The sequence below is a fragment of the Juglans microcarpa x Juglans regia genome, chromosome 5D, assembly GCF_004785595.1.
Source record: "Juglans microcarpa x Juglans regia isolate MS1-56 chromosome 5D, Jm3101_v1.0, whole genome shotgun sequence".
Classification (NCBI taxonomy): Eukaryota; Viridiplantae; Streptophyta; class Magnoliopsida; order Fagales; family Juglandaceae; genus Juglans; species Juglans microcarpa x Juglans regia.
The window spans coordinates 21,905,752-21,923,092 of NC_054602.1; the positions used below are offsets into that span (position 1 = coordinate 21,905,752).

Sequence of the window (17,341 nt, forward strand, 5' to 3'; positions counted from 1 at the left end):
GCTTCATTGCGAGGTCGATCGATCGCTGCCTCCCTTTTTTCAAGGTCCTCATAAAGTTATGGGAGTGGGACAATGAGTGCAGTCGGGCCTTTGGTGAATTGAAAGAGTATTTGGCCCACCCACCACTCCTCGGCAAGATTAGCCCGGGAGAAGACTTGATTGTATACCTAGTAGTGACCCCAAATGCCGTGTCCATTGTCCTGATCCAGAGCGAGTAGGGCAGCCAACGACGCATCCATTACATGAGCCGAGCTTTTCAAGAGCCGAGGCTAAGTATCCCTGAACAGAGATGTTAGCATTCACATTGGTCATCGCCGCCAGACGACTAAGGCCATATTTCCAAGCTCACTCGTGAAGGTACTCACAGATGTTCCACTCAGAAAAATAAAATATTGCAGAAGCCCGACATGACTGGCCAGATGACAAATTTGGCGATCGAGTTCGACATCGAGTACCTCCCCCCACACTGCGATTAAAGGGCAAGTTCTGGCAGACTTTGTGGTCGAGTTCTTGGAATTTCCTGAACAGATAACTGTTGCACCCCACGGCAAGCCCTGACAGGTTTACGTCGACTGCTCATCCTGTCGGGCTGGGGGGAGTAGGGGTGCACATAGTCACTGAGTCTGGAGAAGAACTCAACTATGAGATCAAACTCAGCTTCAAGGACACCAACAACGAGGCTGAGTATGAGGCGCTACTGGAAGGATTGACAGTAGCCAGGTCCTTGGGTGCTACCGAGGTCGAGAAAAGGGCCGACTCGCAGGTGGTGGTCAGTCAAGTAACGGGACGATTCGCCACCAAAGGAGAGAAACTGAAGAAGTATCTCCAGCAGGTAGGAAAGGAACGCGATCTCTTCAAATATTTCCACATCCAGCAAATCTCAAGGGGAGGAAACAACAAGGCAGACCATTTGGCAAAGTCAGCCTCAGGCTGGGAAGAAACCCGCCTTTCAAACTATACCATAGTCTGAACGATTGACATGCCGGCTATCGGAATCGGAGGATCCACAATCTAGTCATTGCAGTCCCTAGAGTGGGCCATCGACATCATAAAGTTTCTTAACGATAGCCTGGTCTTGAATGACCAAGAGGAGGCATGGAATATCAGAAATAAAGTGGCACGCTTCACGTTGGTGGAAGGAGTCCTATATAGGAGAGGCTTCACTGAGCCCCTCCTAAGATGCATATCGGGTGCAAACTCGGGTAGGTAATACTCTAGATTTCCACGTACAGATTGCGGGCTCTTTTTCACTTAGTAAACAGCTGAATTAGAAAATTGTTATTTCTGGGACAAATGTAATCCATTGAATTCTCTTTCCAATGCATTTTCAATTGCCTCAATCGAAAATTGGATGTGGAAGATATGACCATAATACTGATGGATACTCAGAGAAGTTGTGGATTCCGAATATTTTTCATTAATTGCTCTTTCCTTCCTTATTTATGACACAAATCTCTTTGACTTTGGACTTAAGAAATTCTCCATTGATTATTCTTTTCTTCCTTATTGGCCAGACTTCAGCTTGATCATTTTTAGATTCATTCCTGCAATAAAATCATTAGACATTGAATCAAAACTTGGGCACTATGAAATTAAAGTTTAAATTGGAAAAGCGTAATCAAAATGCCCAAATAACACATATAATTAGCAATTAAACTCGTAAAAGCAATGTTTAGATTATACTTTTGTGCACTCATCACACCCCTCAACCAGCTTATTGCTTGTCTCTAGTAATTCAAGCGTCATGGCAGCAGAAAGAAAAATATCCCCAACCTGAAATGTAAAACTTCCACATAAAAAAAGGTCATAATATTTAGACATATCAAGCAACATATTCATAAGAGATTTGTAGTGCTACCAAAGCTTGTCTATTGAAACAACTGTTAAAATTCGTGTGTGTGCTAAGGCATAGCCATCTTACCAACAACCCAAACACATATAACTTTGAGCACACCCCAACAAAAGCATTAACTCCACCTGGGAAGTTAAGGACAACAGAATAAGGCTACTCACTCGAGTGTATAGAAGGTATAAGTGTATATAGGCAAAATGACAAATTGACAAACTGACATAGATCTCCACAATTGAAATGTTAATTATTGAGAACTCAACAACTCTTACCACAATTCCACTTAGGATAAAAAAAAAAATGTCAATAATCAAAGGTTGTATGAGGCTAAGGTCAAGTTAAAGAAAATAAGGGAAGATAAAAGAATTTACAAGAGCTTATAAATATATGCCAGAGGTCTTCACACGATAACATTAAGCACAACTCCCTCAACTTATTGTAATTTTTTTTATTTACTCTCTCTTTTGTTTTTTCTTCTTCTTTTTTTTTTTTTTTTTGAATCATGGAATCCATTTTAACGAACCTACCAGCACCAATAAGAAACCACCACAGTACATCCATTTCCTTGGCTTTCTTTTGTTTTCCAAATCAACATTTAACTTCCCTGGCACATACTTTAAAGGTAAAAGATATGAAAGAGATAATAATTTAAGCTCAACTCCAATGTATAGGGGGTGAGAGAAACATGAGGTTATAAAAGAAAGGCTAGTTTTTCGTTTTTATTTGGGCTCAAAAGGCTCAAACATTTATCTTAAATTGACCTTCATCATCTCCTACGTATAATCAACCAACATGCCACAAACCATGTAATGACATTCTCAATAAGTAAACAAGTCAAAAGGGAGAACATGCTATAAGTCAATGAACTTCACTCAAGGAATAGCTCTCATAGTCACTCATGTGGAAGTTGCAACTAATGTTCAAGGATGTCTACTAATTGTACGTGTTTAACATCCATCTTACCACGAAGGCTTCGTTTGTGCTCAAAGAGAATTATGAGAGTATCTCACTAGAGAACTAAGGTAGAAGAATAGACTCAAAAGACATACATAGAAATCTAGTCTAGATGTCAAAGCTTTTGTCATGCGAAAATTATGCACTTAGGTATGTTCCACCCCCAACCAAAAGTTGACATTGTTCTCAATGACAGAAACAGGAAACACAAGGGCATAGAGATGAAGTGAGAAAGGTATCACCTGGGAAGTTAAGGAAAATTTTGAAATAACTCAAGGAGCTTATTACAGCAAAAAAAAAAAAAAAAAAAAAAAAAAAAAAGAAAAAAAAAAGAGAAGCTCACTAACTACAAAGGTGCATGCAATGGTACTAAGTCTCAAAAACAGGGTCTGCAAAAAAAGTGTTCTCCTCTGCAGGATTCAAACGCTCCACAAGTGGCTTCAAACGTTGTCTATTGACCTTAAATACACGCCCATCCTTTGGATTCTTCAACCTCTACAACTCCATTCTCAAAAAAATGTTTCACGATAAAGGGACTGTCTGATACCCCATATTTTAGTGTATTTATTTTTAGTGAAAGATTTTTTTTTATTAACTTAAATATTGGTTCTCTTATTTTAAATTTATTGGATTTTTGTTGGATTTATTTTATAACTCTTAAGTTTTGAAATTTACTCTGATGTGATTTCTTGATATTAATTAGTGTTTACATTTAAATTTGCTCTTTGTTTTAATGAATAATTTTACTGTTGGACTTTAATTATCTTATTTTATTAATTTATAGTTGCAGTGTTTTATTTGGGTCTTATTTATTTATTTATTTTATTTATTGTGCCTTTTTTTTTATTTCTTTTGTTGGACTCTTATATTTTCGGACTGGACCTTTTTGTGTGTTTTATTTTTGCTGTGCCCTGTTTTTGCCATAAAACCCGTAAGCTTCACTCGTATCTTGGTGATTTTGGTGCTTGCCGTGAGTGCATGTTCTGCTACTGCTTGTTGCCTCTCGGTTTCCCTTGAGTAAGTCTTTGCTGTTGCTCATCTCCTGATTTTTTATCTTGTGGTAGTTTCTTAAGAAGGAAATATACATATGTTTGTGAATCTCGGTTACTCAAATAATATTAGTTGTTTTACCAATTTGCCTTCTTTGGAACATATGAGTTAATATTATGCTCATTGAATCTGCAAGCTTGAGTTTTGTTTTACGTGGGTTATAGTCTATTTTGGGCACTGATGTATGGGCTTATAAACTAAGCCAATGTACTCGTGCTTTAAACAAAATATTTATAAGTTGATCATGTTGTAGTTTTTATATGTTAAATTCACTTTGTATGAGTTTTGTTGTAAATACAAATTGAATAAATATTTGAAAGATATTATAAGTATTAATATTTTTAGAAGTACATAGTAGTGCCGGATTTCTATTTTTGAACTCTTTAAAGAAATACTAATTATTCTATTTTTTATTAAATGAAATATTTACCCTCTTACTTTAATCAGTTTTGTTTTAATGAGCTTTTAAACCAGATATGTATTTTATGAGATAATTGTATCTATTACTACTATTATTATGCAATTTTAGAAATAGTTTGAGTTTTATAGTTACGTGGATATTGAAGAATTTAGGAAGTGATAGTATTTTAGAATTAAGAGAAATCTTAAGTTTTTGAGGAATTAAAATAGGTACTTCAAGTGTAATATGAGATTTATCTGTTCATTGGAGATTTATTTAAGTTACATGAATTTTTATAGGTGATGATTGACAATTGTTCAGTACGGTTGTGGAGAATTTCTAAATAAGCTAAGAAGCCCAGGTAAGCGGGGTTCCTATGCTAGGCTTTATACGAATTATTGAGACTGAGGTTGACATTCTTAAAACTTTGCATATTTTGTGATGAAATGAGAACTTGGGAAAAACCAACCTCGGCCGTTTATTTGCATTACTCATGAAATCTGTACGAAAAAAGAAAAATATTTTTTGACATGCATTGTGTAGACATGAGCTAAATTTTGTTACGCTGTCTTTGAAATCTGAAAAAGAACGTTATTGAGGATACGAAAAATTGTGCATTGATTTGGAAAGATGCTCTGACTTTTGTTTTCAGTATGTGAGAATGATCTGAATTTCAATACTCTGTTTTGATATAATGTGGCATATGAAAAACCTTTGGCATGACTTTCTCGATTCTGTTCTAACTCTGACTCTGATTTTGATATGTGATTCTGATTCTGTTTTGCTCTAATATGTGGCCCTGTCATGAGATACAATAGTGACCTCTGGCCCAGTCATGGGATACAATAGTGACCTCTGGCCCAGTCACGGGATAGAACAGTGACCTTTGGCCCTACCACGTGATATAATAGTGACCTCTGGCCCTACCATGGGATATAATAGTGGATTTCTGTTCCGAGTGCAATCGCTTTGATATTCATGGTGATTTATGTTCTGCTTGGCTTTCTGCAGAATGCACAACCCTACCACGGGGGTTAAACATGGCCCTCTATTCTGATATGACGTTCTGATATGGCATGATAAGATGAAAATGTTCAGTCATATTGTGCCAAATGAGTCTTTGAATATGAAAAGTTGGTTTGTGAATATGAAATGTTTGAAATATCGCTCTGATTTTCTGATAATATGTATTTTTGAGATATGCATATTGAAAACTGAAATGTTTTGTTTTTGCATTCTGAACTCTGTGAAAATGCTTATGTGTACATACTAGCACATGTTCTCTGCTTACTGAGTTGTTGATAACTCATCCCTTATCTCTATAACATTTTTCAGATATTTTTATAGTCAAGCTGGAGAACAAGAATATGAAGTATTGGAACAGTCTGATGATCATAGATGAATGAGTGCTTAGGGTACAAGTATTTTGGAGGATCATATTTAGTAGTGTTACCTCTAGCGGTTATTTTTGGTACGTCAAGTTATGATTAATTTGGGTATTTGTGGAGATGTTATTTGTTATATTGAGGTTTTTATTTAGTATTTATGTGGAAGGATACATATTTTTGGATCAAACAAATAAGTTAAGTATTTTGTGGAGGTTTTGTTTATTTATTACTGATTATTGGAGATATTCTTGCGGAATAAGAGTTAACTCTCCGGACCTCCGGAAACGGGGCGTTACAAACCGGCCCATCTAGACCGTAGCTTACCTGGATGGAGATGCAGCCTAGAATCATATAAGTTGACCCTAGTGAGGCTCAAACTGTTTTCTCACAATACAATCTATCATGGAAAACTTTCATCTTCTCCTTATAGATTCTAGAGTTGTCATAGGCATCGTTCCTCAACTCTTCCAACTCTGTCAATTGAAGTTTTCTTTGCTTACTTGCAGCACTTAAATCAAAGTTAAGGGCCTTGATAGCCCAGTAAGTCGTATGTTCTAGTTCTGCAGGTAAATGAAAAGGTTTGCTAAAAACAAGTCGATAAGGAGACTTTCCAAGGGGAGATTTAAAAGCTGTATGGTATGCCTAAAGTGCGTCGGATAGGCGTCAGGACCAATCCTTGTGATCGGGGTTAACTGTTTTCTCCAAAATCTGCTTGATTTCCCTATTTGCAAGCTTTGCTTGTCCATTGGTCTGTGCATGGGATTCTGTAGAAATCTTGTGTACCACACCGTACCTACGCATCAAAGCCTCAAAAGAACTGTTACAAAAGTGGGTGCCTTGATCACTAATGATCACTCGTGGTGTACCAAACCGAGAAAAAATATTTTCTTTCAAAAATTTCACCACAATAGCATGATCATTGCTCTTGCATGGTACAACTTCAACTCACTTAGACACATAGTCAACAGCGAAAAGAATATAAAGGTAGCCAAGAGAAGGAGGGAATGGTCCCATAAAATCTATAACCCAATAATCAAATACTTCAATAGTCAAAATTGGGTTTAGAGACATCATATTACGACGAGACAAGGCACCTAGCTTTTGGCATCTCTCACATGAACGACAAAACTTGTTAGTGTCCCTAAACAAGGTAGGCCAATAAAATCTACATTGCAAAAATTTTGCAGCAGTCTTTTTGATAGAAAAGTGGCCTCCACATGCATGTGAATGACAGAAGTTAAGAACACTTACAATCTCATTGTCAGGAATACAACGTCTCATAATTTGGTCGGGGCAATATTTAAATAAGTAAGGATCATCACAATAAAAATTACGTACCTCAACCAAAAACTTACGTTTGTCTTGTGCACTCCAAATAGAAGGAATCTCCCCTACATCCAAATAGTTCACAATATGGGCAAACCATGATAGGTGAATGATAGCAAATAACTGTTCATCTGGAAAGTCATCCTGAATAGGTGGAGTAGTGCTGGTATCTTCGAACATCAACCTAGAAAGGTGGTTAGCCACCACATTCTCGACATCCTTCTTGTCCTTAATTGTGAGATTGAATTCCTGGAGAGAATGTACTTAAGAGCGGCATGATCTGTAAATATAGTGATAGGTGATCCAATCAAATAAGCATGGAATTTATCTAATGCAAATACTACAACTAGCAACTCTTTCTCAGTGGTAGAGCAATTCATTTGAGCGATGTTCAGAGTTCTACTAGCATAGTAAATAACATAAGGTTTTCCCTACTTCCGCTATCCAAGTATCACTCCCACTGCATAGTCACTTGTGTCACACATGATTTCAAAAGGAAGATGCCAATCAGGTGGTTGCACAACAGGTGTGAATGTTTATCTGTCAATTAACATTTTAAAGGCATCTTGACAAGCATCTGTCCACTCAAATAGGGCATCCCTAACAAGAAGGCTACACAAAGGTCGTGAGATCATAAAATTTTTTTGTATAAACCTTCTATAAACCAGCATGACCAAGGAAGGATCTTACCTTTTTAACAATTTCTGGAGTTGGCAGCATTGAGATTAACTCAATCTTGGATTGGTTAACCTTTATATCCTTAAAAGAAACAACATGACCTAATACAATACCTGAGGATATCATAAAATGACATTTTTCCCAATTGAGCACAAGGTGTTTCTCTTCATAGTTAACAAGGACTTTCTTTAGATTTATCAAACAAGTGTTAAAGGAGTCACCAAAAATAGTTAAATCATCCATAAAAACTTTCATACAATTTTCAACCATGTCACTAAATATACTCATCATGCAGCGTTGAAAAGTAGCATGTGCGTTACACAATCTAAATAGAATTCTACGGAAAGCATACGTGCCAAAAGGGCAAGTGAATGTGGTTTTATCCTGGTTTTCTAATGTAATTTCAATTTGATAGTAACCAGAGTAACAGTCCAAAGACAGTAAAAAGGGTGACCAGCAACTCGCTCAATGATTTAATCAATAAAAAGGAGGGGGAAAATGGTCTTTTTAGGTGGTAGCATTCAATTTTCTATAATCAATACACATTCGCCACCCAATCACAAGCTTTGTAGGTACTAGCTCTCCCATTTCATTCTTCGTCACAGTAACGCCTAACTTCTTGGGGACAACCTGCGTAGGCCTAACCTATTTACTGTCAGCAACAGGATATATAATCCATGCATCTAACAATTTTAACACTTCATTCTTTACCACCTCTTTCATGGTGGGATTAAGTTTGCATTGTGCGTCTCTATGAGAACAGACTAAGGGGCTAACACTTTTGATATCAACAATGCTCCAACCTTAGCTGACTTATGCTAATTTAAAGTGCGAAGCAATTGCTCACCTTGAGAGTCAGACAATTCAAATGAGATAATAACGGAAAAAATATCACTTGGACTAAGGAAAGCGTATTTTAAACCTTTAGGCAAATGTTTCAATTCGACTTTTGGTGCCTCCGAACTTAAAAGAATCTATATTTCATTTTTTTGGGTAACTCCTCAATTTTTTGGTTACCAAGCCTGTGTGCCATGATCCTGAGTTTCATGAAAAATGACACAAACATCAACAACATCAGGTGAATCGCTAATAGTTCTAACTCAGAGTTAATAAGAAAGTATTCAATGGGGTCAGCCTGAGGTTCTTCAAGATTTCATTGCTAGAATTTAAAGTTCGCATACCAGATTTTAAAGTTTGAGAAAATGGTATCTTAATTACCTCAGCTTCCTTGAGCAACTCGACACTATCATTACTTTGTTCCTCTTCAACATCTTCTGGCTTATCAGTTATTGGAATGTGTAAAAACTTACCACTTCGTGCCACAATGGCATTGATCTCCTTCAAATTTTCTTGAGTCATATGTTGACCTTAGGACGTGGGTTGAGCTTGAGAAGGAAACTTCCCACGCTCATTCACACTCAACTGAGTCATCAACTTGGATACATGACTCTTAATCTCCTTATTTTCCTCAACAACCTATGTAATCAAAGATTCAAACTTTGGATTAGTTTTACCTTGTGCTTCAATAAAAGCATGCAAAGTATCTTCTAAGGGGTTCCTAGAAGAGGGAGATGCATGTATGGTGTAGAATAATTCCTTGATAGCTGTGATTGTGCAAGGTTGTGAGTGTCAAACTTCCAAATGAAGTTTGGGTGATTTCTCCAACCAAGATTCTATGGATCTGAGTAGAGTGAAAAAGACTTTTTTTATAGATGCCAAGAGAATTGCAAAGTTCCTCATACACTCATCTCATCTTGTGCAAGATGATCTACTCACTTCAAGTTATCTTCTTCTTTGAGATGATAGATGCCTCCACTATAGTGAGTTTGATTGGAGCGTGCTTGATTGGTACTGTCAAAAGCATTTGGTCCTATCCAAGTGTGAGTTTTTTCTGCAAGTTTATTCAAATACTCTATTGCCTCATTCGGATCATTCTGCAAAAACTCACCATTACACATCATTTCAACAAATTGACACTCTCTAGGAGTAAGACCTTAATAAAAATAGTTAACTAGACGCCAGCTTTCGTAACCATGATGGAGACACAAGCTAAGTAACTCTTTAAAACGTTCTCATGCTTGATACAAAATCTCACTATTCTTTTGTGTAAAAGTTGAGATTTGCCTTTTCAAACCATTAGTCTTGTGATGAGGAAATTATTTATTGAAAAAAACTTGGGTCATCTCAGCCCTTGATCCAATCGACCGTGGTCTCAATGAATACATCCAACTCTTCGCCTTATCCTTTATGAAAAAGGAAAGAACTTAAGTCTAGGGGTGGGCATCGGGGCCCCGCACCCTGCCCCCGCATGGCTGGGTGGCAACCCCGCTCTGCCCATGCCGGGGTGGGGCCCCTCGCTCCGCATCTAGGGCCCCTAAAGGGGGCGAGTGGAGGGGAGGGCCCAACCCTACCCCGCTTCGCCCCTGCTTACATATATATATATATATTTATTATATGTAAACATAAATATATATTTATATATATATAAACATAAATATATATTTATATTTTACAAGTTGTGTATATATAAATATATATTACAATTTGTTAGACTTATTCACAAAATATGCACTGACAAATTTAAAACTTATATAGTTTAAAAACTAATACACTACAATTTACACAAAATATGCACTAGCAAATTTAAAAATTACATAGTTTTTAAATTATAGTCATATTTACAAAATTTAAATTTATAATTTTGGTCTGAAAATGTATTTTTAGTTACTTTTAGACTTAGAAATAATTTATAAACCAAGTAAAATTTAGTGTTTTTTTTAAGTGGACCGAGGCGGGGCGGATTGGAAATTCGCCCTGCATCCTACCCCCGCATCCCGGGGGTAGGGTGTGGCGAAGGGGTGGCCTCGCCCAGTAGGGGGTGGGTAGCACCCCTACTTAAGTCGAACAACATCTACAGTGCCAGGTTGTAACACCCCGCTCCTCAATAAAGACATTTTTAGAATTTTTGGGGAGCCAATGCGCTACTAAACTTGACTAAAAACTTTTCTTTTAATGACGCGCTAGATGCGAAAGATTCCAAAGAAAACAAACTTTTTTAAATACTTAAAATCCAAAAATAGAGTCTGCGGAAGCACTTATTTTTAAAAAAAGATTGAAGTCTCATGTGCTTATGAAAATAATTAATTTAAACTTTAAATCATAAACTGAACATGACATAAACTATCTAGGCCTTTGCCTCGCCTCCCTGGGTCAAGTCCTGTCCTGTAGTCTCATCCTCATAAATTTCATCACCTGGGGTGGTTTAAAAACATAAAAATATACAAAAATGAGTCGAATACTCAATAAACAATACATTATACAGTAAACATAATAAACATAAGTTTTAATTACAAACGTGCATACTCATAAATACATACGTAAATAACATGAACATGAACATAAACATAAACTTTTCACTTATTATAAGCCGATACTCACTGTTGACCCCATGAGTTAAGGTTAGCGAATCTAAGTGGATTGTGATTCCGCTCGTGGCCGCGGATAGTGGAATCCATATATAAGGAAGACATACTTGGTGCACTAGCAGCATGTACGACCTGGCAATACAATATGCCCATAACATAGATACCGTCTTTATATCATAACATAAGCTATTACATATCTTATCATTCATACTTTATTATAATCATACTTGCATACTTTTCATATCATAGATTTCAAAAGAAATCGCATGTTTACTTGTCATATCATATCATAAATTTCAAATGAAATCGCATTTTGTCATAATTTTCATGATACATGTTTCCTCACATAAAATCATGATTTTTCATAAATATTTTAATGCATAAATCTTCACATAAAATCATACATGACTTTTCATAAATTATTTTAATGCATAACTCTCACATAAAATCGTGACTTTTCATAAATCTTTTGATGCATAACTCCTTCCATAAAATCATGAATTTTCATAAATAACTTAATGCATAATTTTTCGCAAAAAGTCATGAATTTTCATAATTTTATCATGTCTTGGGTACGTAAAAAGGGACTTCCAATGGAGGGTATACATGCATAATATTTTTATAAAAGACATGTCATTTACCGTACATACGTGTAAGGGTACGATCATACTACTTATCTCGTAGCGCTAATCTAATATTTTCGAAGCGTGACTGATCTCCTATAAGATAGGCACATAGCTTACGTCAATTTCTACTTAAACACGTACCTCTTAATTAAACTTGAAATTCTAACTTAATCTATATTTCCATAAACGTTGGTCCTTCATAACTCTAAAATCGCATTGACTCCAAAATATTGAAATCAATTCCGTATATCTAGAGTTTATATGTCCCCACTTAAATTTCCCGATGTTTGGTCAATTTTTCTAAAATAGTCTAACCTTTCGTGCGTAACTCTCTTAAATAAGTATATATTACCTATACAGTACACTACGCCTTTTGTAATTACTCCAACCTATAACTTAAAGGCATGAGACATTAACGTTGATCACACAAGGGAGGGGACGTATTGCCTTTATCATGCAAAGAGAGATCACTTACAGGGGAAGATCAGAGCTTGGACATCCATGGCTTACAATTGGTTCTTGGTTTCGTCAATGGCTCAAGACGAGTGAGGTGGGTTGACTAAGGCAGTGCAACCGTGGTGAGAGGCAGAGGAGTACAGCCGAGCAGTGGTGCTAAACGGAACGGTAGGACTGGTTGTAGTTTTCTACAGCCAAGGAAGGAGGTTTGGAAGGTGGTTGTTGGCTCTCCAAGGTGGCAGCGGTTTGCAGTGATTGGTGGTTTTGTAAATGAAAGAGCTTTGGCACAGGAGGAAGCTGCAACTTGCTGTTGTTCCATGTGATAGCGGTGGAGGTGAAGAGGCTTGTTGAATGAGGGTCTCAGTGATGGTGGTTGAAGAAGGTGGCAGCGGCAACAACGTAGTGGGGGGTTTTACATGGAGGACTCGTTCGTGGCTTCATTGCTGTGATTATTACTGGAGGGTCTCAGGGTAGTTTTATAGGCAGGGGGAAGTGAGGTATCGTGGATCATAGGAGGTTGGATAGAGTTTGGAGTTGGGAGTTTGTTTCCAATTGAGAAACTATGCAACTAGGAAACTAAATGGATGACAATAAGGAAACGTAGACCGAGAGGATTGAGGCGTGAAGGTAGAAAGGATCCAATCCCACGAGATTACGAATATTGAAAAGGATAATGGTTTTGATCTAAGAATCTTATTCATGCAAACACTGGAAGAGAAAGGGAAAAAAAAACTAAATCTAAAATTAAAAGAAAGCAAAAGAAATGAACAAGTTTACCGCCTTTGGTGTGTCAAATTCAGCAAACCTATTCTTTGAATGCGCTTCTTGAACCGCTTTCCCAGCAACGATGTCAAAATTTGATTACGCCCAAAGAATAACGCGGCTATCAAAATATAGATTGAGGTGTCAATTCTACAGGGAGATAGTAGAAATACTAAAAGAGACTAAAAATTTAAGAGAACAAAAATCAAAGTAGCAATGTAAGATGAATCCTTTCTGAAAAGAAATAAATTGAAGAGCCAAAACCTAATAATGAAAAGGTTTGACCAAAATTAATAGTAGCGAAGCATCGGGAATGCCTTACTTGAACTTGAAAATTCTATTCATAGTAGATTCATTGGATACTCAATTAGAGATCATAACACCACTCTCTAATCAGAAAATATATCTTTATAACCAATTTGTTCAAATGTAATTCTTGAAAACCACTCTTCTTTTGAAAGCACGGATTGCTATCCTATTAGACTTAAATTCGAAGACAATAATGTACTCAATAGCAATACTGCAACAAAAAATCATACCAATAAGATTGACAACCAAACCTAGAACATAAACACCTTAACAATCCCATAGAGAAAACATGACTGAATCTATGTAAAGTATTGGTTATAAAATTATCCAAATACAAGAAAGACTAATAAGAGATGATAAAAAAGAATTGTACCGGCAAGAAATTTTAATACATGAATCCAATAGAATTAAAATCATCATCATTTAAGCAAGTTCATACCTAGCTTCCCCAAGGAATTAGCTCTCCATTCAAAATAAGGATTCTTTTTCTAGAAGATGAATTTCTCCAAACCCTAGCACACTCTCTACCAAAACAAGAAGGGATTCTTCTTTTCTGCCCCTTGGCTCTCTATTTTTCTCACTTTTTCACGATTCATCCCAATAAGGAAAGAAAATCGTGTGCAAACTAGGGTAGGTAATACTCCAGATTTTCATGTGCAGATTGCGGGCCCTTTTTTGCTTAGTAAATGGCCGAATTAGAAAATTACTACTTCTAGAACAAATGTAACCCATTGAGTTGGCTTTCCAACACATCTTTAATCGCCTCAATCGAAAATCGGATGGGGAAGATATGACTATAATACTGATGGATACTCAGAGAAGCTACAGATTACGAATATTTTTCATTAATTGCTCTTTCCTTCCTTGTTTATGATGCGAATCTCTTTGACTTTGGACTTATGAAATTCTCCATTGATTATTATTTTCTTCCTTATTAGCCAAACTTTAGCTTGATCATTTTTAGATTCATTCATGCAATAAAATCATTAGGCACTGAATCAAAACATGGGCATTATGGAATTAAAGTTTAAATAGGAAAAACATAATCAAAATGCCCAAATAACACATATAATCTAACAATTAAACTCGTAAAAGCAATGTTCAGAGTACACTTTTGTGCACTCATCAAAGCCCAATACGTGATGGCCAAGATACATAAGGGAGTTTGCGGAAACCACTCTGGCAAAACGGGTCACGCGTGCAGGGTACTATTGGCCCAACTCTCTCAGGGACATGGAAGACTTCACAAAGAAACACTCTAAGTGCCAAGAGCATGCGCCAATCCCCCACTATGCACCTAAAGAACTAACCTACATTGTCTCCCCCTAACCCTTGGCACAGTGGGGACTTGACCTTATTGGTCTGTTTCCCGGGAGCAAAGGAGGAGTGAAGTTCATAGTAGTACTAGTTAATTACTCCACAAAATGGGTGGAAGCAAAAGCCCTGACAATGATCACAACCTGAGCCATAACAAGATTCCTCTAGAAGTTCATAGTCTGCCGATTCGGGATCCCTCAAAGCTTCATATCAGATAACAAGAGGTAGTTCGATTGCTCCCATTATCGAGAGTGGTGTTCAGAACTCAGGATCAAAACCAAGTATTCATCTTTGGGACACCCACAAGCAAACGGACAAGTAAAAGCCACCAACAAGATACTACTTAACATTCTGAAGAAGAAGCTGGGAGACCAAAAGGGAAAATGGGCCAAAGAACATCCCAGCGTACTATGGGTGTACCAAAACGTTAGTCAAAATCCCCATGGGAGAAACGCCCTTTGCCCTCATCTATGGGATCGAAGCCATAATCTCGACAAAGGTGGCAATGCCCATGTACCAGATACAACACTTCAGCCCGTACCACAACAACGAAGGGCTAAAAGAAAACCTGGACCTCCTAGAAGAAAGACGGGAAGAAGTGGCAAACCGAACAACCACCAACAAGTGAAAGGTGGAACAATACTTCAATAGACGAGTTCGACCTCGAGCCTTCAAGGTAGGAGACATGATCCTGAAGAAAATAGGCATCACCATCTAGGAAGAAGGAAAGCATGGGCCCCAATGGGAAGGGCCATTCGTGGTGACGGCGAGCGAAAGGCGTGGCTCTTATCGACTCAAAAATCAAGAAGGCTGGGAATTGCCCCACCCATGGAACTCCGAGCACTTGAGAAAATATTTTGTATAAAGGCCGTGCTGCCACCCGATGATGTAGCTAACAACTTATCAATAAAAAGCGCATATGAGCTCACTTCCATTCTTCTATGTCTAAACGCATCAACCAAACAAGCCCAGCCACTTGGTTGGCCACGATGCATTGGTTAAGGGCCAGAGTGATGGGAACCAAGATGGGCCTAGTTTTAAAGATTATTTGCAACTTCCAGATGGGCCAAGAAGACCGAGGAGGCAATGCAATGATTGATGTAATCCACTTGGGACGAGTTTAGCAAGAGCCCAACATTCAAGATGGGCTTGAAGGATGAAGATCTAGTTTTTATTCATTTGATAAGCTATGGAAGAGGGCAATGACAAGACTTAAAGACTTTGGGCTCTTGAAGGATTTCAACTTATTTAATTCATTTAAATGACTTACCTTATTAGTTTAGAATTATTGGGTTTAATTATAAGAAGGACTTAAGAGGGGTCTATTTAAGGGCATGTTGAAAAATTTATTATTTTGTTGAACTAAGGTTTTAAGAAGTACTATAGCGAACTAGGGTTTCAAAAGTACTGTAGCTGAGTTACTGTAGCCGCAATACTATTCACTCAGGGGTATTTTTGGAAGTTGGGGCTTTGTTTTGGCTAGGGTTTTAATTAGGTTTTGGTTTAAATACTCTTTGTTGCCTCATTTTAAGATGTTTATGAAATTTGATGAATTTATTCATTTTGAATTGAGTTTTACTCCTCTTGTTCTTCATTGAACTTTTGAACTTATCAAAGGTAAATCACAACTTTGTGGCGTTCCTCCTTGTAATCTGGGTTCTTGAGACGGGTTCTTTAATGGGTCTAGATTTTAATATAATCTAGGTTCTTGAAACGAGTTCTCATTTGGTCTAGATTTTCCATCCGTTGACTTGATCTTGGCTTTCTTGGAAAGTTTTCAATTTGATTGTGTGTTCAAGGGATTCTATTCCCGCGGGTTCATATCATCTGGTATTTAGAGTAAGGTTTCCAATCAGGTCTGATTCTATCTTTTAATTTCTTACATCCTAAAATTTAATCTAGGGTTACATTGTTCTAGGGTTGCCAAAACAAAAAATTGCAGAAACAAAAAGTAGGTTGTGCCGAAATTCTTAGGGTATCAAAATTCTGGGGTTCTTACATCTCTAATGTTGTCCACTGCTTCGAGTGTCGTTCCATTGATTCTCTTGTATTTCATTGTCAATTCTTGTGTGATTGAATTCAATTGCTTCATTTTTACAATTGAGTATTGTTGTTTGTGATTGAATTCAAGAAAAGTAAAGAAAAAAAAAAGAAAAGAAAAAAAAAAAGAAAAGAAAGGAAAAGAAAAAAAATTCAAAAAAAAAAAGAAGAAGAGAAAATGTAGCATATTCAAAGGTTGCTACATAGTTACAACAAAGAGAAAGAAAAAAGATTTGTTGATTAAGTTTTATCATCAAAGGGGCTGAATACATATTTGTAGTTGGTATCTTGTTTCATAATTACTCTTTCCCTCATATAAATTTCTTGAGTCTCGTGTCATTTTATTCTTTCCTTGTTTCTTGTTTCTTGGATCTATATTACTGGTTGGATAATACAAGGTTGTATTGTCTTGATTTAGTTCAACTAGTTCTTAAAGAACTTGAGCAGGAAAACTATTGAAGTAAAAGGCAAGAGAGTGTGAGTCTATTATCGAGAAAAAACCAATTAAGAGTGAGACACGAGTGAAGTGCCATTATTCAAGTGTAAACACGTAAGGGAGTGTGTGAGGTTTTCCACTAACATTCTTTTATACAGCACTTTATAATGTCTCACCGGAGTGGCTCTTCACCAAAGGGGATGGCAGATAACTCATCTTTTGTGTTGCAATCCATGCAACAACAGTTTGAGCGGTTGAACTTGGTGTTGGGTGAAGCGAGGGATATGATGGATGATCAAGAAGTGGTAATTAGAAATCTACAAGA

General features: G+C 37.0%; 1 protein-coding gene, 1 long non-coding RNA gene, 1 other non-coding gene and 1 pseudogene across 3 annotated transcripts; 3 read left to right on the plus strand and 1 right to left on the minus strand.

Moving 5' to 3' along the window:
* The first annotated feature begins 407 nt into the window (after nucleotides 1–407).
* Nucleotides 408–970, plus strand: LOC121265819 (14.7 kDa ribonuclease H-like protein). Its single transcript, XM_041169481.1, has 2 exons — nucleotides 408–451; nucleotides 562–970. Exons 1-2 carry the CDS (start codon nucleotides 408–410, stop codon nucleotides 968–970), a joined length of 453 nt encoding a protein of 150 aa, XP_041025415.1.
* A 2,724-nt stretch (nucleotides 971–3,694) lies between these two features.
* On the plus strand, nucleotides 3,695–5,852 carry LOC121266489. Its single transcript, XR_005940812.1, has 2 exons — nucleotides 3,695–3,833; nucleotides 5,589–5,852. It is a non-coding gene; the product is annotated as an uncharacterized LOC121266489 (long non-coding RNA).
* A 452-nt stretch (nucleotides 5,853–6,304) lies between these two features.
* LOC121265820 lies at nucleotides 6,305–9,004 on the minus strand (annotated as a pseudogene).
* Nucleotides 9,005–9,673: 669 nt separating this feature from the next.
* LOC121266646 lies at nucleotides 9,674–9,780 on the plus strand. The gene has a single exon (XR_005940867.1). It is a non-coding gene; the product is annotated as a small nucleolar RNA R71 (small nucleolar RNA).
* The last annotated feature ends 7,561 nt before the right edge of the window (nucleotides 9,781–17,341 follow it).

Coding starts and splice junctions, on each gene's coding strand:
- LOC121265819 (XM_041169481.1), top strand. CDS start 408: ATGACTGGCCAGATGACAAATTTGGCGATCGAGTTCGACATCGA. Junction 452..561: donor GCGATCGAGTTCGACATCGA/GTACCTCCCCCC, acceptor AAGCCCTGACAG/GTTTACGTCGACTGCTCATC.